At 37.2% G+C, this 25,286-nt stretch overlaps 1 protein-coding gene across 6 annotated transcripts in view; it reads left to right on the top strand.

Moving 5' to 3' along the window:
• SOX6 (SRY-box transcription factor 6) overlaps positions 1-25,286 on the top strand; it is a 378,275-nt gene that overhangs the window by 232,480 nt on the left and 120,509 nt on the right. For all 6 annotated transcript variants that reach the window (XM_050897879.1, XM_050897880.1, XM_050897883.1 and 3 more), the window contains one exon: positions 95-163. In XM_050897879.1, the coding sequence (XP_050753836.1) occupies positions 95-163 (69 nt within the window). The remainder of the gene's footprint in view (positions 1-94; positions 164-25,286) is intronic.

Genomic DNA, 25,286 nt, shown 5'->3' with positions numbered 1-25,286 from the left:
AAATAAAGAATAACTAATAAGATGTTTTTTCGCTCAATAATATTGAAGTTTTAATATTACTGTTTTAATTTAATGGAAATTTTGTTTCTAATAGATTGCAAGACAACAGCAGCAACTTCTGCAACAGCAGCACAAAATCAATCTACTGCAGCAGCAAATTCAGGTCAGTGTGTTTTATTGCTCTCTTCTGATTATACTTAAATTCCATTTATGGAGAGGGAAGGATCTAAAATAAAACAGCCACATGCTTTACTAACAGGCCTCAGTAAAGATGCTGTTTGTGGAGGGTCTTTGTGTCTTAGAAAATTATTGTCAAACATCTTTTTGATGGAAAGAGCTTTTCTTTAAAAAGCAGAGTTTTCTTCTGAAAGTTATGAACTATTACTTAAATTTTGTCATTTAATTCTGAAATCTGCAATCAGTTTGACTTGTATTGTGCGAACTAAAAGCAGAGTCTCAACATTGTTTATAGAATTCCTTATTCTACAAAGGCAAAACTGGCTTTATAAGAAGGTTAGAAGAATGTTTTCCATTTCATTAACTAAAGCAAACAGCTATAGAATAGGGTAATAGACATTGAGACAGTACTAAGTCCCTGGGACCAGTCTGCTCATGTACAAAGACCCACAGGTATGTATGTCCCATGTACCTTTGGAGTTACTGTACCTTCATGGATCTGGGAGTGTTCTGGAGGTATTCACTTATCTGTACTTGTACTCAGAACCTGGTTTAATTTTGTGCAAATATATGCAGGTGGGGAGTGACATGTAGGTAAAGGCATTGTTGACGTGACTGTATTACCTCCTCTGCTTCCCACTTTGTTTGAAAGCATTTCCATGGGCCCGTTCTTTGATTTAAATATTTTGGTTTCATCTGACAGATGATTGTGCTGACAATCATTTCTTACAAGCTTGGACTATGAATTTTTTTTCCTTAATCAGCTGATTGCCATGTTACTAGATGCCAAAACTGAAGTTTTTCCTTCCCTCATCCCAAAGGAATGCTTGTAAATGCTTTGGCAAATATTGTAATGCAGTTTCAGTTACACTTCAAGGAGTTTAATTAACATATATAAATGTGTTGATACCTGGGATGAGAGACACAATTGAATTTTAAAGCACCATTATTGTCATTGCCTATTGGAAGGCTGTGTGTTCATATTAGGTGTACATAAAGGATGGAAGAGACATAACAGTGAAAGGAAAAAATACACCATGTTCTCTAAGTGTTATTTGCAAGTCTGGCTTCAGAAAACAAAGAATCATATAAAAAAATCTTTACTTGGCATAAAAGCTAAGACTGAAACATAGCTGAGTCTGTTAAACAGAACAGTTATTTGCATGAGAAATTTGCAATTTTTTAAATTCCTTTAAAAATTAGGACACAGAAAGAGGAATCATGACCAGGTAATTTTTGTTCCTATTTGGAGAATGTGGGTATGTTTTAGTGGGAAGTATCCTGCTCTGTAGTAAAAAGTTCAAAGGTACTTTGTGTTTCAGTTGACTCAATACTTTCCAGTAGGTTTACCCTTCCACTGGTTCTGGGGAAATGTGGTCTTAGAATAGGTTGCAGGTTCATTTTAGAATAGGTTGCAGGTTCATTTTCTTGTTCAATCCCAATTTTCCTCTTACGTAGTGCCGAACCCTCCACACGTTTTCTTCCCCATCCTTTCCCATCCCACTTCCCATCCGTATATACAAAGAAGTGTTTTAATGATTGCTCCGTTCATGTGAGCTAAATTGTTTCTTGGTGATCCTTCCCTATATTTGTTCAGAATTCTTGCAAATATAAGCTACTCTTATTCCATAGTTCCTCAGTAGTTTGGCTTCTTTATTTATCTTTATAGTTACATGAATCTAATCAGTGTATTTGAGGCAGTGAGGACTGTTTCCTCTCCCAGCTTGTTAGCCAGATTGGTAGTGGGCATCTCATTGCCCAAGGAACATCGTAGACTCCAGTATGAAGCACTAGGCATGTTGGGCAGATGCCGTCTCAAACATACATTGACCTTACAAGGAGATTACGAAAAAAAAGTTTGTTAGGAGATTGTTTCATAGGCTAAACACCAGCTTACATAGTCCATTTGCTTGTAAGCCAAGTGGTTCTTCTTTGTTTATTTGTTCTTTCTTAATTCTGTGGCAGGTTTGCTAGCCAGGAGTTGCTTGGGAGAGAAGTTAGTTGCTAAGTTGTCTCTGCAGTTCGTAATAGATTTGTGGCTTTTGAATTGATTACAAGTGTTGCAGTTTGTTAAGACCTGTAGCTCCTTAAGGGCTATAGGTGGGATGGAGGTAAACCAGGAGGCAGGCGAGAGATGCAGTGCTGTGCCAGTTCTCCCAGGTCTCCTCCCAGCAACTTCCCAGGAAACCTCAATACCGATACTGAAGTCACACTAGTGACTGGGTGGAATTCATCATATCAAAAGTAGATAACTACAGTGTAGACTTGGTCTCAATTAATTATCCAGATTGTTTTTATAGTGAACAGAGACAAGCAGAGTGAATAGTTTTAGGATGCAATTCGTCTTGTCCTAAAGTAGACATTTAAAATATGTCAGATTAATTGTTCCCTAAAATGGCTGTTTCTCTCCATTAACTATAAAGGATATGCATGCCGATGCCTATAGTGTAGAGATCTGAAGTGAGATGAGGTGAATCACGCTCTCTGTGGCTTGAGGGGAAAAAACAATTTTCTAATAAACGTTTACATTCTCAGTTTAGTTTTTGGGCTTGGTAGAATTCAGAACTGCGTCCCCAGTAACTTACTTGATTTTATTCAGAAGGTGCATTTGTTTAGAGACACTTTTGAGCAACCCTTTTCAGGAAACAGTGATTACTTACACAAAAGGTGTGGATTCTTATCTATAATTTGTATGCATGGAAAAACAATAGTACTCTTCCCTGACACTCCCCATTTGAAGAGATTACAAAATATAAGTAGCACAGGTGCCAGTTCCATCTGGGCATGGGCCTATTAATGGCACAGCTACTTGAAATAAGTACAATATGTTCTCCAGGATGCAGGAGTGGGGCATTGCTGATGCAATGTTTTCATCACAAGACACACTGTACCACTGTCATCTTCTGAGGTACAGTGTTAATTCTTAAACAATAATTTCTGTGAATAAGCACATCCAGTTTATTTAACCATTTAAACAATTAAAAATTACTTTAAATGGGGCTTACAAGATTTCTGTCAACCAATTATAAAAGTGGAAATAATTCATATTAAATAAAACACATCTTTCCCTGGACACCTACTGGGTTAATTTACTGAGAATTTTCATTATTTGGTATTTATTATTTACATTATGTTGTATATTATTTGTTTATTTAATCATTTTAACATCTTATTTCATTTAGTTTGGTTTTTTTGGTTTTGTGTTGTTTTGATTTTAAGATCATTTACTGGAGCACCTTACTCCAGACTTGTTATACATCCAAAACTTTGTCAACAATCTATGAGGGAAGAGGGCACTAGCTAGGCTTAGCATATGAAAACAACATAGGTATTTCAAGAGTACTGAGGTCATTAAATGTTCTGCATAATCGTCTCATGTTTTCTAAGTGAAGCTAATGTTACTTTCAGAGTGTGCATGTTGGGGAAAGCAGTTTTGTCTGTTGACTAAAGGGAGTGGGAATCTGGAGTTGTTCTCCATTCTGTCTCTGATTATCTGATATTTGGCAAATTGTTTCATGTTCCTCAATTCAAACATAATATTTTGAGAATCTTACATGAAAATTTTCAAATAAATGCAGTGTATTATTACTTTTCAGCTCAAATGTTCATAACGTTCATAAACACTCTTCTGCAGAGGAGTCCGTAGAGATTGGAGGAAATCTAGTATGCCAAATTAAATTCTTCATTCTGCAAAGCTGTGCAGAGAAATCATTACTTTTAGTGGAAATGAAGTTGAGAAAATACTGTAGAGCAAGTAAGAGCTCACAGATCAGTCGCCAGGTTGATTCAGATTTTTTTAAAAGAATTTTCTTTTTTGTTTAAGGAAAAGTATTCATCCTTAAAGTAGAAGGGACAAAATGAGACTATTTCAAGGACATCTCTTAGCCTGTGCTGTGAAAGTGAAAACCTCCAGGGATAAGGGAAAAAGCTGTTTAAATGAGGAATTTGGTGGTATATCATGAAGATAAGACTGCATTGGAAGAAGGGAAGGCTTGCATCTCTAGAACAGTTCCAACCTTAAGAACCACTTGAGGCTCTGAAATCCCTGTGAATTCAGTACCTCGTTGCCAGAATTCAGTCCTTTCAGAATGAGGCTTGGGGACTGCTTCTGACCCCACCACATCCAGTTGAGGAAGGGGGTTGGATCCCACTGATGCTTGGAGCATGTTGCTCCAGGATTTCCCTCTGGGGCAGGAGTGTGGTGTGTGGATTTTGAGGGCTTCCCTCTTCTGGTGGGCAGGCTTCGTTAGGGTGAGTCCTAAATTGTGGCTGAAATCTTTAAAAGGGACACTGGTTGTTGAGCTTTTCCACAAAAACTTGCAGTGGTGTCGTGGTTTAATCCCAGCTGGCAACTAAGCACCACGCAGCCACTCGCTCACTCCCTCCCACCCAGCAGGATGGGGGAGAGAATAAAAAAAAAAAAACAAACACAACTCGTGCTTTGAGATAAAGACAGTTTAATAGGACAGAAAGGAAGAAAAATAATGATAATAATAATAATAAAATTACAATAATAATACTAGAAGAATTAGAATATACAAAGCAAGTGATGCACAATGCAATTGCTCACCACTCACCGACCGATGCCCAGTTAGTTCCTGAGCAGCGATCCGCCCCTCACAGCCAGCTCCCCCCAGTTTATATACTGGGCATGACGTCATATGGTATGGAATATTCCTTTGGCCAGTTTGGGTCAGCTGTCCTGGCTGTGTCCCCTCCCAACATCTTGTGCCCCTCCAGCCTTCTTGCTGGCTGGGCATGAGAAGCTGAAAAATCCTTGACTTAGTGTAAACACTACTTAGCAACAACTAAAAACATCAGTGTGTTACCAACATTATTTTCCTACCAAATCCAAAACACAGCACTATACCAGCTACTAGGAAGAAAATTAACTCTATCCCAGCTGAAACCAGGACGGGGGGTATTACAGTGACAGCTTTTCCAAACTGCTTTTGTTCATTTCCCTTCACCTTATTCCTCTGTACTATGCTCAATGCCATTGCAGAGCATTTCATTTTCTGTTTGAATCAGTATGATTTCCATTGCATAGAAAAACTGGCTTCCTCTGCTCTCATAAGTATTCTGTTTTAATTCAGCCACTAGAAATTATTCCTAATGGTAATTTTTTTCTAGTTTTAATCTATACATTCATGCTGTTGTAGTTTCATATTAATGTTCTTGCATTTTCTGTTTCAGTCAAAAAGAGTGAACATGACTATAGTGATAGTAAACAAACAAAAGAACGGTAACATAAAAATTACAACTATTTAAACTGTCCTTGAATAGGAATCATTCAAATCATACTTAAAACTTAAGAGGCTGAACCAATGAGTCTCTCTTCTTATCCATGATTAACTACTGACAATTCAGGTACCTGGTGAGCTGAATAAGGACTATCTCTTTATGTGAAGTACATGTCTAAAGATCAGGAATAATTACATTCCACATTAGCCTTCATAGCCTCCCTGACCTGGTTAATTAATTTTTTGCTAGGATAATAATAGTAGAAATAGATTTAAAGATATGTTTCATCGTTAAGTATGTAACTGACCTCCAATTTTAAGAGCCGAACCTTCCATTTATTGCCTTTTGGAGACAGCTTAAAGCTCCTTGCAGTGAGCTTGCTGAAAATGCACAAGCTGGAATCTAGTTATTGTCAGTTCAGTTACGCTCTCTGAGGTTGTCTCTCTTTGTAAACTGTATTTAGCATTGACAAGCAAAAAGCAATTGCAATGCTACTGTTCCGGCACTAGGGAATATTCTCCCCCACCTTTTTTTCTTTTCTTTTTTTTTGTTATTGATTATGAAACTGATCCCCTTCCAGCAAGCTCTGAACAGGACCAAATAAAGCCATTGAAAGCAATTTGATACTTCTATTGGCAGGGTATGCACATCAGATACTCCCTTGAAAGAGAGTGAGAGTTATAAACAAAGCTTAGAAGTCTAGGAATAGCCCCCAGCTTCAGCAAACCCTTAAAATATTTTGTAATTGTATCTTCAATCATGAATTAGCCAGGAAAAACAGACCTTTTTTGCCTTTATATTTCACTACTGTATGCTGTTTTTAATTGCCCACGGGCACACTGTTGTGATCTTCTTTGGAAGTTTAAAACCAGGATAAAAATGCAAATCTAATTATTTCTTTTATCTAATCTAATTAACTTTTACAAGTAATGATAGATGCACTGTAGCCTGCATCAAACATTTTAATAATGATGTTTCTGGATTAAAGAATAGGTAAAAATACTGTAATTTATAAGCAGTCAAGATTATGGCAGTAGAAAATGTAAATTATTGTGGTGGCTTAATAAACTATAGCTGCAGTTTATTAATTTACAGTAGAAAGGATACATTTGCCTTAAATTCCAGTTTGCTTATGAATTGGTTCCCAGCTGTCATTGGTATCTTTTTTTTCTTTTTTCCTTTTTTTTAAACAGTTCAGTATTTAAAAAATCTATGTCTAACTCCCTTCTGCAACGCAGTTGTGCGCACATGGAAGAGAGAAACGCTGTTATGTGCCTGTAACTTGTAGCTGGCTGCTAAATCATTGATTCAAATTCACGGGGCTCTGCTGTAGGCATGGCATCACAGCTTCTGTCCAGCTCATGACTTGCTTAGTGAAAATGGAAACTGATCCAATGGAGGAAAGACAAATACACTAAACATCAAAGTCAAATGTTTCATATTTTATTTATTATTACATGGTGGCTTATTAATGAGTTCTAAAGTCCTTATTTCATAATTACCCAAGCAAAAGGTCTATTACAGTCCAGCTTTTTCCAACAAAAGCCATCTTTGTGGCTGGCTGGCTTGGAATTTTCTCTGTCAGCTGTGTGGAAAGAGAAGTGATGTGGGATCCTTCCCTTCTCTGAGCAGCCCATGCTTTAATAAATATTCTGGTGATGCTCCCTATCCTTTATTCAGCCTCTTCCATACTAAAAATGCTTTGGCATGACAGCATGGCGATGGCCTAAGCAAAAAGACACACCGTGCTAAAGGTTCACCCCTCATGCACTACTCCTAAGCTTCTGGTCTTGCACTTTGGTCCCCCATTTGCAAGGATCCTGCTAGCTACTCTGCCCCTGAGGCCCTCAGCCCCTGGAAACAAGATTTATCCTGGCAAAGCAGAAAGTAGTTCTGGGTTTGACTCTTAACACAATCCTTAAAACTGTATGCAGTCTTGAGGTGGGGGGTTGGGTTTTCTAAAATTTTTGCTGTGACCTTCTAAGAGTTAAATTAGCTGTCTTGCAGTTTTCTAATTCACTATATGTTTTTTTTCCTTTTAAATAGCTTTATTTCGCCTACTCGAGTCTAAACAAATTGTATTTAATGCAAAAATTAAGCCTTGTGTATCTCTTTCATATGACTTCTCTAATTATAGAGCAGTAAATGGTAGAATAGCATATGTTAGCAACATGAGCAGCAGTCTATGAAATGAGCTACAAGTTAATAAAATGATCTTGTGGTGGTGTTGGCCAAATGTTAGCACACATGTTTTGGAAAGTGGTATTTCAACAGACTTGAAGAATAGGACTTTGGCACCCGGGTGCCGAACATGATCTGATGTGTGGAAATTAGTTAAACCAAAGTAAATGTCATTGTTTCTCAGGCTCATGTTGGTGCAGAAAATGATAGTAGCTGCCCTCCCACTTTCCCTCTCCCACGTGTGTTTTAAAATTGGAAATGAAGGCACAGGCATCCATACTCCCCAGATCAAGTACTGCTGCTTCATTCGCTCTGGGCATGCTGCGTTGCAATCTTGCCAGTGGCTTAAGGGCTTGTTCTCAGCCGTGCCTCTGTCAAAGCCAGGGGCTAAAATCTCATTGATTCTATTGAGCCCAAACACTCGTTCTACAGCCTTTGCTTACAGAAGGGCCTCAGATCTGAGCCCTGTTAATTTAAGGGCAGATTATAACCATCTCCTGAATAACAGCAGAGGATCAAGCAAATATTTTCTACCCACCTGTACTGCTGCCCAGGGGTCACTCTCAGCTGGTGGTCTGCCCGTTCCAACCAAGCGTGGAGCGACATGCTGTGGCAGCCTCAGTGCTTGCTGATCCAGACACCCTGGTCCTAGCTCCCAAAGAGTCTGGCAGAGTTTATGCCCCTCTGAACCTCTCTGGTGCTATTCCTCTGCTAGTACAGTTCTGCATCACCCCCTCTGTCTGTATAATGTGATCTTTGCAATATTGCAATATTTGGAGTAATGCAGTAATAATGCACTATTTGCTCCAGCACAGAAAACCAGTTTCCTTCCGAAGTGGCATGTGCACAAACTAAAAGGGATAACTGGGAACAGAAATTGAGCCAACTGGCAGCCTACCAACAGGGCTGATCCTGTGAAGTCTTATTTGCTTGAGTAATACTTGCATAGCCAGTATTTGATGACTTGTATATCTAAGTGTTACTCACATAAGCAGGCTTTGCAGAATTGGGCACCTCATATGAGGAAGGACTTTGAATATTAGTATTGTGGTTGGAATATCAAAGATATAAATGAGGCAGGGGTTTTAGGGGATGTAATTTGTTTTAGTAGACAAATAGATGTAGTTGGAAAAAACAGGCAACCTTTTGGGCACACCAGCTCTTTTTCAGGTCTTACATCAGCGTTACATTGAAACATATCCCAGGACTGACAGAAACTGCCTAAGATACTGGCCTTTCATTTCTAATTAGTTACTTTTTCCGTGGTGATTTTTGTGATTGACAGCCATATGATGGCCAAGAGGGAAAACAATCAAGATTTGCATTGCATTTTTTTTTTTTTTTTTTTTTTAAACCCACCCCCCCCCCCTATTTGATGCATTCATCAGTGTCCTGGTTTCGGCTGGGACAGAGTTAACTCTCTTCTTAGTAGCTGGTACAGTGCTGTGTTTTGGATTTAGTGTGAGAATACTGTTGATAACACGCTGATGTTTTAGTTGTTGCTAAGTAGTGCTTGTCTTAAGGATTTTTTCAGTTTCCCATGCTCTGCCAGCAAGCAGGTGTACAAGAAGCTGGGAGGGAGCATAGCCAGGACAGCTGACCTGAACTAGCCAAAGGGATATTCCATACCATGGAACATCATGCCCAGTATATAAACAGGGGGAGTTGGCTGGGAGGGGCTAATTGCAGCTCTGGCATCGGTCAGCGGGTGGTGAGCAATTGCGTTGTGCATCACTGTTTTTTTTTTTTTCCTTTTTGTCCCCCTCTTCTTTTTTTTCTTATATTCCTTTTCATTACTATTATAATTATATTTCATTATTAGTATTGTTAGTATTATATTTTACTTTAGTTATTAAACTGTTCTTATCTCAACCCACGAGTTTTACCTTCTTTCCTGATTCTCCTCCCCATCCCACTGGGAGCAGGGAGGAGTGAGGGAGCGGCTGTGTGGTGCTTCGCTGCTGGCTGGGGTTAAACCATGACAATCAGGAGATAGTGAATAAAGAAAATAGTTAATAAATGTTAGTATTGAAATGTCTTGATTTATGGAGATATTCAGATATACAGGCAAGACTGGAATGTGATGATATCAGAGGTCAAAATTTCTGTCTGCAGAAGCAAGTATTTGGAGGAAGATGATGAAGTACAGCCCCACATAAAAAGGCCAAAAGCATTTAGCAAATAAATTGTAAAGTACTTTTTGAAATCTCACAGTAAAATCTTAAATTTACCAGATCAACTGAATCCTGACCTAAAGAATCAAAATGGTTTTAGTTGTAATTGTGGGAATGCTCCAGAATGCAAGTGTATTACTGAATCAATTTGAGCATAAAAACTTATTTAAAATACATTTAATGTCCTGACAGCAAGGAAGAAGTAAGTGCATTGCTCTCTGAATGCACTCAGGAATTATGAATTCACATAAAGAAAGTAGTAGTATGTGCAAACTGGTAAATGAGCAAACCAGATGCTGTTTAACATTTGGTATACATTCGATGGCATATAGGTAAAAGTAAAGTGAATGAATATTTCTAATATTCACTGTCTTATGCAACCAGCCAATCCAGACACTCCCAAAAATGTCGAAGTATAGCTCTCAAGGAAAGGTGAATGGCCTTGCCTGGAATTTACCTATCTAATTTTAAAGTTGCTGTTAAAGTAAGGAAAAGTTGGTTTATTACTGCAGTTTACACCCTATTTCCTTTTGTCTGTTACATTAGAACCCCCTCTCCCCAAATAATTAGATAATATGGTGGCTTGTGTTGTATGCAAGACTTTTGCTTGTTTGAAAGAACTAGTCTTTTATATAAATCTTGTATATATCATCTTCAGCAAGTTGGGCATTTGCACAGCTTGGGTAAATTATGTCTATATTGAGAATCTAAGAAGTTACACAGTGTGCATTCCATACTTGAGGGATGGGAAATAAAAATTGATATACTGTGCGGCACATGATATAACACAGTGAAATATCTTTTAAATTCCAGAGGGATGCACTGACATCACCACACTTAATTCACATGCAGTAACTCCCACAAAATGTTATTAATTTTAAATTGAAGTTTGTAATCATTCAATAAAAAGAAAATAAATGATGTAAACAGTATACAATGGTGCATTATGAAATGCTGAATTCATCTTATTCACCCACCCAAAATGACAGTATGTTAAGAAAACATTAAAGTTGTAACACCAAATAATAAAAGCAAAGAAATTCACAGTTGATGGTGAAGTGTGAAATCCATCTTGAGACACATCACCGCCCCACAGTATGGAAGGGCACTTTTGAGTTAGGGAACTTTATTTTAAAGTAATGTATTTGTCATTTTTATTCTGTAAGTGAGAGATTAACCAGTTGGAGGAACATATAGTTAGTTTAAAATCTAGATCAGGTAGATAAATGAGTAGTGTGGGTGCTTGCTACAGGTAACAAAATAAAGTGGATAGTGCAATGTATACCTAATAGCCTAAGCACAGACTGAGATTCCTTGTTTGACAAAGCAATTTATATAATATGAATATAGAAACAAACTTTTCTCAGAGGAGGAGGTATGGCACTTGCTTTTTGCTCTGATGATGAGTGATTTGTATGAAGAAATCTACTATCACATTTCTAGCTTTGCCTTTTCCATCCATTGAATTTTATTGGTGATATCTTTTCAGGATACTTGTCTCCTCTGTACTGCATATCTGAGTGTCTCATAAGCTGAAGTGTATTATCCTCACAACACTATTTTGAGGCAGAATAAAAAGCATATAGATATTTGGGGGCATCTAATTTTAGGTATCTAATTTGGGTGACTGAATTAGGACTTTTGGCTCCATATATAAAGCAGTCCAGGTGCTGTGAATTACCTTCTGTTGATTAGACAACGAGGTTCCTAATTTAAGCACCTAAGTTAAATTTCCTAAGTGACTTGATCCAGTTCTTATATGAAATTTGACAGATCTGAAATCTGTGGTTTCAGAATTCATAGGGTGGTTCTCTAACGTCTTGATCGTCTTTTCTATCATGACTTTCTGTCAGCTTATCACTTGCCTTAATTTACTCTGATGGAGCTTTTAGCCAGAGTGAATCCACTTCAGCCAGACAGAGAAATATTTGTTCGTTCCTCTCACCCACTCCCCTGCCTCAAATGAAAACCTTTTCAGCTAGCTTGAGTCTCTCATGTGGTCAAGCTGCTGGCCAGAAGTATAGCCATTGTCATACAGAAAGAGGCAACTGGAGAGACTACTCTCACTGAAGAAGTCTGTAGTTTCCCAAATGCATGTATTTTCCTTACAGATGTGGAGCAACTTCCATGGCTGTGAAACATCCTTTGAACAGTGGCTTACTGTGGAGAGAAAATAATTTTTTGTTCAAAGAATGCCTAGATTACTTGGCCGTCCCTCACACATTTTGTAGGGCATTCAGAAGACTTACTTGAAACAACCATTAAATAATGTTTTTTATTAATCAAAATGGCTGCTTCTAAATGGAGATCTTGCATGCCACATTTTAGGCCAGAACATATTTTTACAGCCAAGTTATAAACCTCTGAAAAAGGGGGCTTATAATGGAAAGGTTGACACAACATTAATTTTAGTGTTGTAAACGCAATGGTATAATTTTGGAAAAAAGCCTTTATAGCTCTGCTAAGATATTAATTGCAGGAAATTACAGCATATCCTATTAAAGTGTTATGTCAGTGGCATATATAGCATATAACACCTTTGCATATTCTCCCTTGTTTTCACGGCAACCTTTTGCATTTTTATCTGTAAAGAGTAGGTGGATAAAGTGGCTCAGAGTTTCTGATCAGTTTTGCTCAAGGGGAAAAAACCAGCCTGGGTAATGCTTGTTTATGGCCTACTCTAGAAACAGATCTTCTGTTAACCAGGTAAATCCAATACGGGTATTGAGGAATGAACCAAATTCTGCTGAAACGAAAGTCTTTCCTTTGTTTTGTGACTTTTGGACCCGAGATTTGAATTTGGACCCAATCCTTACTCACACAAATTAGGTTTAGTCAGACTCTTTCCAGAATGACCTACTTTTATGACAAACTTATTTTTACTGATAAGGGCTTACTTTTCATTTACTTATACTTACAGAATCATTCCTGACTGCTGTGACTGCATAGCAGACCCAGTCTCTTACCTTTTTGATTTCTATTCAGTTAATTATTCAGAAATGCATTTTATGTGTATATGGTGGAGGAGGAGCTGTAGATCCCTATTAAGTTGAACAATGTAGATATGTGCATTGCATTGTACAGTTTTTTTATTCCTAAGAAATAGGTTATTTATTGCATTTCTACCACTTTTAGGATTGCAGGGGGGTGGTATAATAGTATCATGTTTTCTTTACAGGAACTTGTTCTCATAAGGTAATTATTTGTTAATATCTTGGTTTTAATATAAATTTACACTGAATTATAGCCTTTGATTATAGTCTAAGGTTGGACGTTTTTTAACTGTGATTGCTGTTTTTAACTAGGATTCAGTTCATCCTAGTTAAAAAAGAAGAAACTACTCTTACAATAGTTTCTTCTGACTGTCAGATCTTTCAGGACAAGGGGCCACAGCTTCGTATTTGTAAAGTACCACATATTGAGGTCATGATCCTGTCAGGCACTTCTCGTTGCCACATTGACACGAATTTGCATTGAAAAATATCAATGATAACAACATGCAGGGTTTTTTTTTAATATATAAATGGGACCTGGAGTCTTGATACCTTATCTCTTTTCCCCTCTGATGACAGTGGAGCACACACAATTCTTTACACAAAAGAAGTCATGACAGTTGTACAGTAGATGAGTTTTTAACAAGATGGGAGAAAAGGCCTTCTCAAAGACCCCACTGATATGCAAGTTCATTGGACTATTGGTGTTTCCCATTAATTGCAAGACTTCAGCATATAACCATCGACTCTATCTGGTTTTACTTATCAAATCCAGAACTGCTTTTTCTCTGCCTGCTGAGCAGGGAAAACTCCATGCTGTACCAGTTTCTTTTTACTTGAGGCTCCCAGTATCATCAGGATTAAGGCTGTCAGAACAGTCAGCCCTCTTTATTTTGTGGTTTTAAATACAAAGCGTAATATTGTTGCTTGAGAAATGGCATGCTTTCAATGTGTTAGTTAAAAATTGCGGAGTGGACAAAACAAAAAAAGATCCATGTTAATAGCAGGCATTGAAATATTGCTTTCACCATTTCAGGGAAAGAAGATATAGCTCTGCACTTTAATTTGTTTTTATTCTACACCACTAACGTGTCTTTATTAGCTTAATCCTACACTCAAGTATAAGGAAAAACTCATGCTCAACTTAGTGAGAGTTTTGCTTCATTGAATGCAGTGCCATTTCCTCAACTGGTGGTGTTCATGTTCTCTCCACTTATGTCAGTCTAATACTAGAAGTACAGAATTAGGCCCTCTTTTTAAAAACAAAAAGAGCTCACGTGGAAATGACAGCATTTCATTTTGGGTTTTTTTTTGTTCACTGTAAAATATTCCACTGCTCTGTGTGTGCATTTATATTTGGCGATAATTGTGCCCATCCACCATAGAGCACTTGGAGGTAGCTGATATATTGTGTATGAATATTTTTGTCTTGCATGTGTTTACTTCAGTTATCACTTTCTGCAATTAATATTTTTTTTTTTTTGATCATCAAAGTCCTTTTTCTTTTGTTTTATCCAGGATAGTATAGATGCGTCTTTGTGATAACACTTTGTAAAGAACAAAACTAAAATAATTTCCTCATTATATTACTTTCCTGTTCGGTTTGTTTTAATTGAGAAAAGACTCTCTTCCTAGGCAAGGCTACACATCTGTCATTTTATTTACCCTGTTGTTTTACCATCAGTTGAAATATACATACACTTCAGATGTAACTTTAGGAGGAACAGAATATACTAGCAATTTATACAATAGACACTGATGATTATTGACCATTAAAGAGTAATAAAACACTTCCTCTGTGAAATAGATGTAGCATCAAATGTCTTTATTTCTGACAGTAAATGTTTCAGGTTTACTTCACAGACATTAATGTTATTACATAAAGGTAAAAACCTGGCTACCCTCTAGCAAACGTAGGTCACCTCTTAATAAACGAATGGAGTTGCAAGCAAAAGAAAAAAATACTTTGAAGAAAGTCCCAGGCTCATGTGTATATTAACCAGAGCAGATGAAATGATTTATTGGGTTTTATACACAATCTGTAAAGGGTAAGCATTGCTAACAGAATGAGTGGCAGCCTCAGGGAGCTGAGTAGCCCCTAGGGACCAGCCTTTGTTCCTCTGGACTTGACAGGCATGTGTCCCTGTTAAATGAGGGCTTAATTTCTCTCATATGTGCACAATTTCCAAGCTCAACAAAGGCAGCCATGACTGGAGCTATTTAAAAGAGCCAGCTCAGGATGAAGCATTGCTGGAGAAAGGGGATGCTAAGGGGCTAATTACTCACTATAGTTCAGCAACTGATTTTTTTTTTTTTTTTTTTTTCCTAAGCAAGGTTTATTAACACGGAACTGCCACTTTCATTTTACATAAACATACATTAAAATTACAAAGGTGTTATTTCTCATTGTGAAATAGCCATTTTACAGGCCCTGCTGACCAAAAATAAAATAAGAAATTTGTTCATTTTATTTCAGGCCTGCAATGAAAATCGTCATCTCTTAAGCTCATAGATTTTTTTTCCAAAAGGTGCAGAGAAATTGCTTCTCCAATGTCTTTCTCTTCTTTCTCAGTCTTTCCTTGTCTCACATATAGTAGTAGGAGTCATCCTCAGTGCTTACCACATTCATGTAAATATGATAATTAATATTGTCCAGATAAATGGTTCAACATATGTAAAGCATATTAATAATTTACTTAATTACATGTCTAGTGTAGTATGCTTTTTATAAGCCTCTTACTACATATTTAAATATGTATTTAGACCCAGCAGACCTTTATGGTGCCTTTCAAGTAGTCTAGTGACGCTACTTTGTACAAGAAGTAGGACTTTTCCCCCCCTTTTCTAATGTGGGGCTTGGGTCACTCCTGTGTTACTGACAGTTGGCATTCTCTGTGGAAAATAGGCCAATCATTTGACAGTGATGTAATTTTTTTTTAAAGTGTGGAAAACACAGTTATTTTCTTTGGACAGTGTTGCCAAACTCTGTTGTTACCTTGAGAGAAAGATGAGCCACTCCAGTGCAACAGGTTTGAAAATGTTGTGGTCACCATTAGCAAACCACTTTGTCAAGAAATACTACGTGGTTTCAGGCTTATTTCCTATTCTGAAACAAACAGGAAACTTTCTTGTGAAACAGGCAGCCCATTTGATTCTTCTCGATCAGAACATACTGATCCTCTTAAAATCAGAACACAAACAGGTGGAAAAAAGTGTTCTCCCATTGCTCTGTGGGGTCATGGGCTGAACAGGCTTCAACATGGCATAGGAGAAGGCTTTTGGACATCTGGCATCAAAGTTCATAGCCTATGCTCAGGACACGGTGCATGTACATTTATGAAAACTGAGACAACAGTAGCAACTATACAGTGACCTCAGTAGAAGCAGCTTGTTTTTTAGACCGAGACAAGCCTTTGACTGCGAAAGGGATAAAACTTAGAAAAATTGAAACTGGAGTGTCTAAAGGAGTGCTGCTTCCAACACTATATAGAGAGTTTGTACAGGTAATATTAGACGTTACCGCTTTGGCATAGGTAGGTCCTATGAAATCTTTGTGAGATTACTCACTGTCTAATGTTACAGATACGTTTTTTTAAATTGGATCCTTCATACATGTTTTATGGCAGTTTTTTGTGTTGAGTTGTGGGGGGTTTTGTGGTTGGTTGGTTTGTTTGTTTGTTTTGTAACAGTGTTGTAGGTTGATATTCAGGCAGTTTCAAATCAAAACTGAACCAACCAAATTTTACTGTTTTCTTCATCAAGTTATACATTTAGCTTTGGAAGAAAGACTTAATCTTTCCAAGGCTAGGATGGTAAACTAAGGAATGTTTTGTCTTTCCTTGCATGGTTTCTTGGCCGTGTAATTTTTGTATGATACCCTTATTTTAAATTTTTACTTCAAGTGGCCACCTTTAGAACCAATATATTATTATTATTATATTTCCAATATAATGATTATAACTATCAGAATTGTTTTGGAAATTTCAAGTGAAGATTATAGTCTCTCAGATCTACATTAAAAAAATTGCAATTAAAAAATATTAGTGAAATAATTTTTTTTCGAATTTCAGTATTTCTGTTCCATTACATAATCTAGGCAACATAAATAAGTATCCTCATAGAATTAACAAAGCAAATAATCAGGTTTTATTCTTTGAGCTTCCATTGTACATGTAGGAAGATGGTGAATGTACAAACTATAGGTTGCAGAATGCTAAGAATGAAACTGTTTGCAAACTTTTGAATGCTTTAAATCATCCCTGAGTAGACAGTGCTCTAGCAGTATGAGGAATTAAAGATTTTAGAGGTACTATTTTTAATGAAAAATATCCGTTCTTTCTGAGAAGAATGGAGTGGACAATGGATCTCTGGAATGGGATGTAAGACTCTTGGTTTATCTACTCTTTCCTTTCAAGGCTTTGCTTTTTCATGCTGAAGAAGGGAATAATAGTAATAGGAAGGAGCGCAAACCTTCCTTAGGATTTGTTAAGAGGATTTTTTTTAAAAGTCATTATTAAGTAAATAAACTTATGTTTCTTTTCAATAAATAAAGGAATTTTGATTGGACCGAAGTCACAAACCTGACCCAGATGCTACTTACCTCTGCGCAAATCAGGAATAACGCCACAGAATAGAAACAGTACATCTGCCTTCATCCTGGTAATAGATTTACAGCTGTCAAGGCTTAGTGTCACCCATTTATTTCCTTTCTCCCTAGAGATGACAAAGTATATAACACTTGATGAACTGCAGCTTCCAGGAACATTCAGATATTAATGCTACAAAGGCCTATATTGCAGGTTGAAATCTTGCTGGATTAAAACTCTGCTTTGGATGAAGTTAAGGAGCTACATATATGTAGGGGCATTTGGTATTGTTATAAGGCCCAGGGAAAATGGTTTAACCTGGATTCCATGCAGATTCTGACTAAGCCTTTCTCTAAAGATTTGTTTCCATTTTCTGGAGGAGGAGGAGTTCCTTACCAAGAGACTTTCTTTCCATCTGATTAAAAGAAAGCACCTCCTAATCAGAAAGGAAGGTCCCACACAGATTATCTTCTTGTCATGCTATGACAGGACCCAGATTTCGCTGAGGCTTTTGTGAAGAGCTGTGGAGAGTATTAAATCCATGGCTCCACAGTACTTAACTTAGCTTTTTTTACAATAGAAAAAAAGATGATGAGCTTGTGCTCACTCTTTCCAGCTAAGAATGCACTTTTATTCCTTTGCTGCATTATTGTGTGGTTACCAGAATGAAATGTTAATCATGTAAAAGTAGTGTATCAGTCTACTGAAGAAAGAAGGAATAATCAACACTTCTCTCTCACATTCTTGCTACCTGAATGCTTTGAATCAGTGTTACACTTCTCCTTCCCACTTCTTAGGTCTTTTTCTGTATTTACAAACAGCCGCCTTTGTCTTGTGGGAGGTTTATTACTATTTTGCAGCTTACTTTCATAAAATGGTAGTAATGAATGCAAATTTCAGCGAGTCAACCTGCCTGTTTGTTTCCTGCGTTTGTCATAGCATCTAGTTTTAAAGAAAAAAAAAAACAACCCCCAATACCAAAACATTTTTTACCCTGATTTCCTAAGGAAAGGACTTTTAAATAACTGTGCTGCCCGTCTGTCTATCAGAGTTCCACCTGAATAGTTTTTGGACACATTAGGTAATTAGGTAACCACATTTGAGATATAGGAAGAAGCCTAAAAGGTATTGCATTCATTTAAGTCTCATGAAAGTTAGTGGCCCTGATAAACCTTTTTAGGTTACCCTAGAAGTAAAGGCTTTAGTCTAAACTCTTGCCATATTAGAACTTGAAGAATGTACTTGGGAAAGAGATGTTAAATTGCCCTAACTTCAGGAAAAGTTTTGATCTGAGCTTATACTTTAATAGACAGCAGAGAAGCAAAACTGAGTTTACATCTCATGCAAAACCATGGGAAACAAGCATTCATAAATTACATTGCTTACCAAACTACTTGTTCTGGATATGCACACGCTTCCCATGGAAACAGAGCCTTGGGTACTGACCAAAATACTGTCTTCTTTCCTTCTTGCAGAGGGTCTGTACATGTCAGGGAAAACAGAATGGAAAAGATTTCATTTCTGGTGATATATTTCATCTTACCCTACATATTTTCTGCAAATTCACCAGTTAGAATTTTGTCTGAAGTTTCAATGATTTCCTTTGAATATGCTGCACAATTTGAAGGAAAATCTTACTGGGAGATTTTACTCTGAAAAAACAGCCAATCTGTCACCTGCTGTGGCTCTCAGGTTCTTCCCTTTGTTATGTTTGCACTGTTGAGGCTTAGTTAAAATGTTTTCCATTTTATGCACAAGTTTTGCGAAACTAATGATTTCTGAACTTCGGGTGGCAATACTATGAATTTGTTGACAATAGTCCTATCTAAATTAAATTTATGGAACCCACTAAAGCAATTAAGGTTTAGATGCATTGGGGACTTAAATTATATTTTTGGAAAATAAGTTTCACCTCATTTATTCCTTTTCATATTGCTCCATACTTTGGGAGCAAGTGTTCTAACCAACATACCAGCAACAGAAGTGCTTTTATTTCATTAGGATATCACTAAAGTAAGAGGGTTTGAGAGAGATAAGTAGCCTCCACATTTAATCCATAAATTTTAAATTATTTTTCAGTAATTCACAGCTAGAAACAGTTAGCCTTAAAATATACTGAGCTATTTTTGTGTATCTTAGGAAGGAGGTATAACCTGGGTCTGGACAAAGTCTGGCACTTTGTCAAGTACTTCACTATTAGTTTTTATCTCTGGCCCATAATTCTCTCCTGACAGTTTGTACTTTTTTTTCCCATGTGTTCATTGATAGTTTATGATCAATCCTGTTTCTAATGTAAAAGGCTTCCTAGTTGTATAACCACATCAGTCCAGTTCCTCATGACAACTCACCTGCATTCAATGATCTTGCTATACTAGGGAAGCTAGTAGCTTCCTAGGCAGACGTATTAGAGGAGAAAAGTGTGGCGTATTTGAGGAATGACTGGGGGATCTGTCTGTTTTATTTTTTATGATGCTTAAAAGGACACAATGTCATTAAAGGATCTTAGAAGCTATGTTGTAACCCTCAGAGGAAGCCACTTATTTGCTGCTTCTCTTGGGCCATTAGTTCTAGACTCTTTTGTTGGCTGAGTTTATGTGCTTCCCAGTCCTGTTTCAGGTTTTATATCCCATCTATGTGCCTAAACTGCAAGTGTTCCCCACAGCCTGGTGGTGTTTTTATGCCCCCGAGGGAAATGCGTTGGTGTGCATCATGGCCTCTATCCTGCCCGGCTCCTCAGGCTTTTCTTGGAAGGAAAACCTAGATGTGAGAGGAGTGGAGCAGAGCCCAGTCTCCTCCTGACATGGGATCCAGACTTAGTTTGGATGTACTCTGAATGCAGGACTGTGTAAGAAACATGTGAGCATAGATTCAGTCTTACAGAGGCACAGCAGGACATTTTAACCCTCATATTTAAACAAGGCCTGACTTAAAATAGTATGTTACTGTTTTACCCAGCACTCACTCATTTATCATGTCTCACATTTTCTGTGCCTCCTGGACTAGTACTTCATAGATCAGAGCCATCTTTCAATATGACAGGAAGCCCTACAGTTCCTGAAATCTCCATTCATCTCAGCAGAAAGTGAAGAGAATCAGTATGATTCAATTCACTCTCAGTTTAGTGAGTAAAATAGGTTCACAGAAGAGGGGGCACCAGAACTAGCAAGAGAGCAAGCATGGGAGTGAGTGCCTGGGAGGAGAAAAGAGAGGGATTGAAGAGGGAGCACTGGGGCAGGAAGACCTTCCACTTTGAGGAGTGAGGTGTTGCATTGTGCAAGCTGCACTGTAAAGTGGAGTTTAAGATTGTAGGAGCTCTAATCTTTTTCCTTGTGAAATTTGTTGTTTCAAATCTTGTCTGTGGCATTATAGTATTGTGAAGAGACCTTGTTGTAGTACACAGCAACAACAGCAAAAAAGCTTCACTTTCTAGTGCTGTCAGTTTTGCAATTTGAGTAGAAAAGGAAGATATCAGATTTGTATTGTTAGACTGATTGCCTCTGGAAATGAGCTTTATGCAACTCTGTGTTGTGTGCATGAAGGTGCGTATGCCACTAACTTTTCAGCCTGTTGGTTGATTTCAGCTGAATTTGATAGAAAGATAGACATTTGAAAGAATACTAAGTTCCCACAATCTTTGTGAAAGCAGACAGCTAGACTGAGGTGAAGGATTTTTTTCAGACTCCTTCAGACAGGTTGGGTTTCTTACCTCTACCTTTACATGAAAAGTTGCTGTGTGACAGTTTGTTGTTGAATGAGAGAATCCAAAATGGGCAGAGTTCTTATATATAACCCAACCACAGGAGAAAGCTTCAGTTGAAGCTTTCACCTCAGTAGACAGTGAAGTCAAATGCCTGGAAGTCACTAATCCATTGGGCTGAATTTGCCCTTGAACTTGTGAAACTTCTTGTGTCACTCATTATTTTAATAGTTGGTATTCCAGAAGCAAACGGGGATTGAAGTGGAGATATTCACTGTCATCAGTTGATCTATGAACTGTGACCTGATAGCAGCTCCAAAAGAAATCTGCCTACTTGGAATAAATTTTGCTGCAGAAAACAATTCAAGACTGGAAGATAAGGGAAATTTCTGTCAAATTATGATCTCAGAGCGCTTCCTGTAGTGAGAGAAAAGTAATGAACTGAAAATGTCTGATCTTTTGGTTTCCATTCAGTACTTCAAAGAGGGATTATTGGTGTTTTAGAGAAGTATTTAAAATGCATATGCGAATGCACAGGGGTATAAGTGAAAATATGGAGTAGCAGTAGAAATAAGTTTTAACACCCTTGAGTTTGGGATAGCTTCTTTAACTGAAAAATCACAAGTGGATTATACACACATCATACCATCAAAGATATTGAATTTGTTTTGGCAAAAAACCATGCAGAAATATTAAGTAGAGTGGTGGGAAAAACTGGAAAAAATGAAGAAAGTTCTGAATAATAAAAAATACAGTATTTATATAGGTCATTCCTTTATGCTGACAGAAATTTTTACTGGGGAGTAGCTCTAGTCTTATATGGTTACAAGGACATGAGTTTCTTCTGACTAATTATACAATTAATAGGAGGCGAATTTTAGGTAAAATAATGTGAGAAATTTACATGATACATAGATACAGTGCAAAGGTGGGAAATAGATATGTATGCATGACAAATCTCTGTCTACGCCAGATGTCTTTGAGAAATCCTCTTTCTTCTGTCTATTAGTTCGTTCTGCCCTTTTTTGTTTGTTTTCTTCTTTCCACTCCTCTCATTTCTTACTTGCTGTTGAGAAAGGCCACTTCTGCTCATGCAATAATATCAGGTTAACATTCATAGCCATGGTTATGGAAAAGATGGTTATTGCACAGTTGTTTAATTCATTCATTGTTTAAAAGCACTTTTAAAATCAAAACTGTAATCAAAGATCTAAGTCGTATATTGAAGAAACTGAAATCTCTATGCAGTGGAGATGTTCTGAAAAGATCTGTTGTTAATGATCTTTCATTTTACATAGTTTTGTTACATCATTTATTTCTTGAATTTAAAAAATAGCTACAACTAATTTATACAATCACCCCCAAATTCCAGCAGTTTAGTTCTACCAGATACCCTGTGTATCCTGGGTGGTATAACTGCACATCTAGTCACATTCTTATTGCTTTCATACATACACACTGCATAAACTCTGCCCAGCTGTACTATATCAGACCATGCTTTTATAGGGGATAGCTGGTGACAATATAAACCACGAGAAAGAGAGAGATTCATATGGTTTCTACATGTTACCAGAAAAACAAGATTAAAAATACAGTTTAACAGCGTCTTTAGTTCTGGTGTTGCTGATTGTTTGTAGCAAGTGGGTACCAGAGAAAGGACATAGACACAAAAAGCAAAGGTCTGAGATTTTTGTATACTTAAAAATCTGAGCAATCGGATAGGAAATATGGGAGATAGAGTTCAGTTCACTGCTAAAATTAGCAATTGAATTCCCTTTAAAACACATAATCCTTTTGTCTAAAGGCTTAGCAAAAAGCCATCCATGCTTTCCTAGATTTTTTTTTTCCCCCTTGAAATATCAGGTATTGACCACAATTAATTGCAAGGCACTGACAGAGCTGAACTGAGGCTATTGGAATGGTATTGGAGTAGAGTCAATCCCGTTCAATGGGTTGGAGGTTTTGTCATGGTATGAATGACCTTAGACTCTTCAGTCATGGTTGCTTCTGAGAAGCAAGGGATGTCCCTCTCCCTAAAGAACTGAAAAATCTTGCTCAGTGAGACTCAAAAGAAGGGTTACAGAAAGGAATTTATATTTATCCTATTTTACAGGCAAAAAACTCAGACACTTAAGTGACTTGCTCAGAGTCTCACAGGAAGCCTGGGTGGAGCTGGGAATTGAACGCAGATAACCTGAGTCTGAGTGCTTGGCTCAGAAGACCCCTTTAAAATGTTTCAGAATGTGACTTTATTCATCTATTAAGTAGGGCCTGAATGACGTGGAAGATATGGGCTGGGTAACATGCTAGGTACATTATATATCTTCAGTGTACATATATGGTATTTTATAGGAGAGTATAAACTTGTCGGTTGCTGTTTCAGGCATAGGTTAATATCACTTACAGAGTGTCTCAGTACACTGAGCATACATTGGAAAACACTAAAGAAAGGGAGTTTTTAGATTGCTAATGATTTCCTTTTAAGGAACGTGTGACTAAGGGCTGAGAGAATTTGCTGCTGAAACTGCTTACTACAAGCCTTTGAAAATTCCCTGTCTAGTTATTCACATAGGAAATATCTGGTTGCAGGCATACTTGGCTATACAGGCTTCCATGAGTACCCCATATTTATAAAGCCTGTTCATTCAGGCCTTTGAATGGGAGCAGTTGGCAGAAAGAGAGCCATTTTTGTGAATTCTTCTTAAGTATATAGCGAACTTGCTTCTTGACTTTTGGATTTGATGCTTAATTTTGATTCATGCAAAGTACAAAAGCCATATGCTACAGAGATAGATAAACATAGAGATGAGATATCACCGGTTGATTTAATTTTTAGTATCAGTGGTTCATTTATTTACTTTTTTTCACTAGTGATAGTATTTTTACTTTGTACCTGCCTTTCAGTTTTCCAGCTCTTAGGCTGTCAATTCGGTATCCTTCATGAAAAACTATACTCACTTAAGGCTGTATTCTCAGAGGCTTTTGGAAAGTGGCCTGGAAAAATTGTTTGCATGCCTGTTTGCACTAGCAAAATCCCAAATTGTGTCTGTTAGTAAGTGTGTCTAAGCCTTCAGTGCTTTTTTGTATTTTCTGTAGTACTTGAGAAATATTTTATCACTACTACTCTTTCAACCAGTAATACTAATCTGTTGCTGGAATTCTTTTAATTTCACCCTTAGCAAGATTAATTTACATGCTTCAAACTTAACTAGAATGTATCTAAATGTCCACAAACTGATTTTTATGTGAGGCTGGCATGATTTCTGACTTTGGATCAGCTAGCTGTTGCTTCACTTTGAGTAATTCAACACAAAAATAAAGAAGTGGTCGTACAAATCCTTGCGAAACATAATCACCAAGTTTCCTAGAGCTCTGCTTTTTAGTTATCCTTCTTTTTGGTCATGGAATGGTTGAAAATAAATTTCATGTAAGATAACTATTATGTATATTTCAGAAAGATATATGTTCAACTTGCCACAGAAATTCAATGCAATTATTGCTTTCTAAATATTATTAAAATATCTTGAGCATCTTACTGACATATTTTAAGGTCTTGATACTTCTCAGACTGGCCTGGTTTTACTCCACCAACTTTCAGGGCGCAACTTTTGGCAGAAGCAATTTATTCCAACCATTTCTTTTCAGGTGAAGTTGAAATCATTTAGACATCTAATCCCAAAGTACACCTGCAAATGAGGTACCAAATTGTTTAGGTTAAAAAATTTGTACCTCCATTTTATTGCACCTAAAGCATGTGGATCCCAAAAGTTTGTTCATTTTTAAGTAATCATAATCAAATACTGGTTTTATTAAATTTGGTGAGAAAAAACAATAGATGCACACAAATATACAGATATGCAGAATTTAAAATACAGATTCCAAAGGAGTGAAGAGATCAAGATATTCTGTCCTTTTGCATTTTGCATCAACAATTTTGAATGTAACAAGAGTTTGGAAATTCACACGTAGGCTAGTTACGTCCGTATATGTAGGCAACTGAGAGCTCACATTTAGAGAAAATCATATGCAAAAAATTGCCAAGATAAATCATAAAAAATTTGCATAAATAGTTCACGTTTCTTACCACATTTTCTCTGCCTGTCTTCATGCAGAATATTAGATGCCTTCAGAAATTGTTCTGCTAACTCTAGAGTACAAAGAATACTGTATTGGTCTCGAGCATTTCAGCTTAATTGTTATCTGTATAGCTCAGAGCAAGAGAACTGCAAGCATC

Source organism: Gymnogyps californianus, chromosome 5 (assembly GCF_018139145.2).
Source record: "Gymnogyps californianus isolate 813 chromosome 5, ASM1813914v2, whole genome shotgun sequence".
In the NCBI taxonomy this organism is placed as follows: Eukaryota; Metazoa; Chordata; class Aves; order Accipitriformes; family Cathartidae; genus Gymnogyps; species Gymnogyps californianus.
This window is presented reverse-complemented; position numbering and strand designations above follow the sequence as displayed.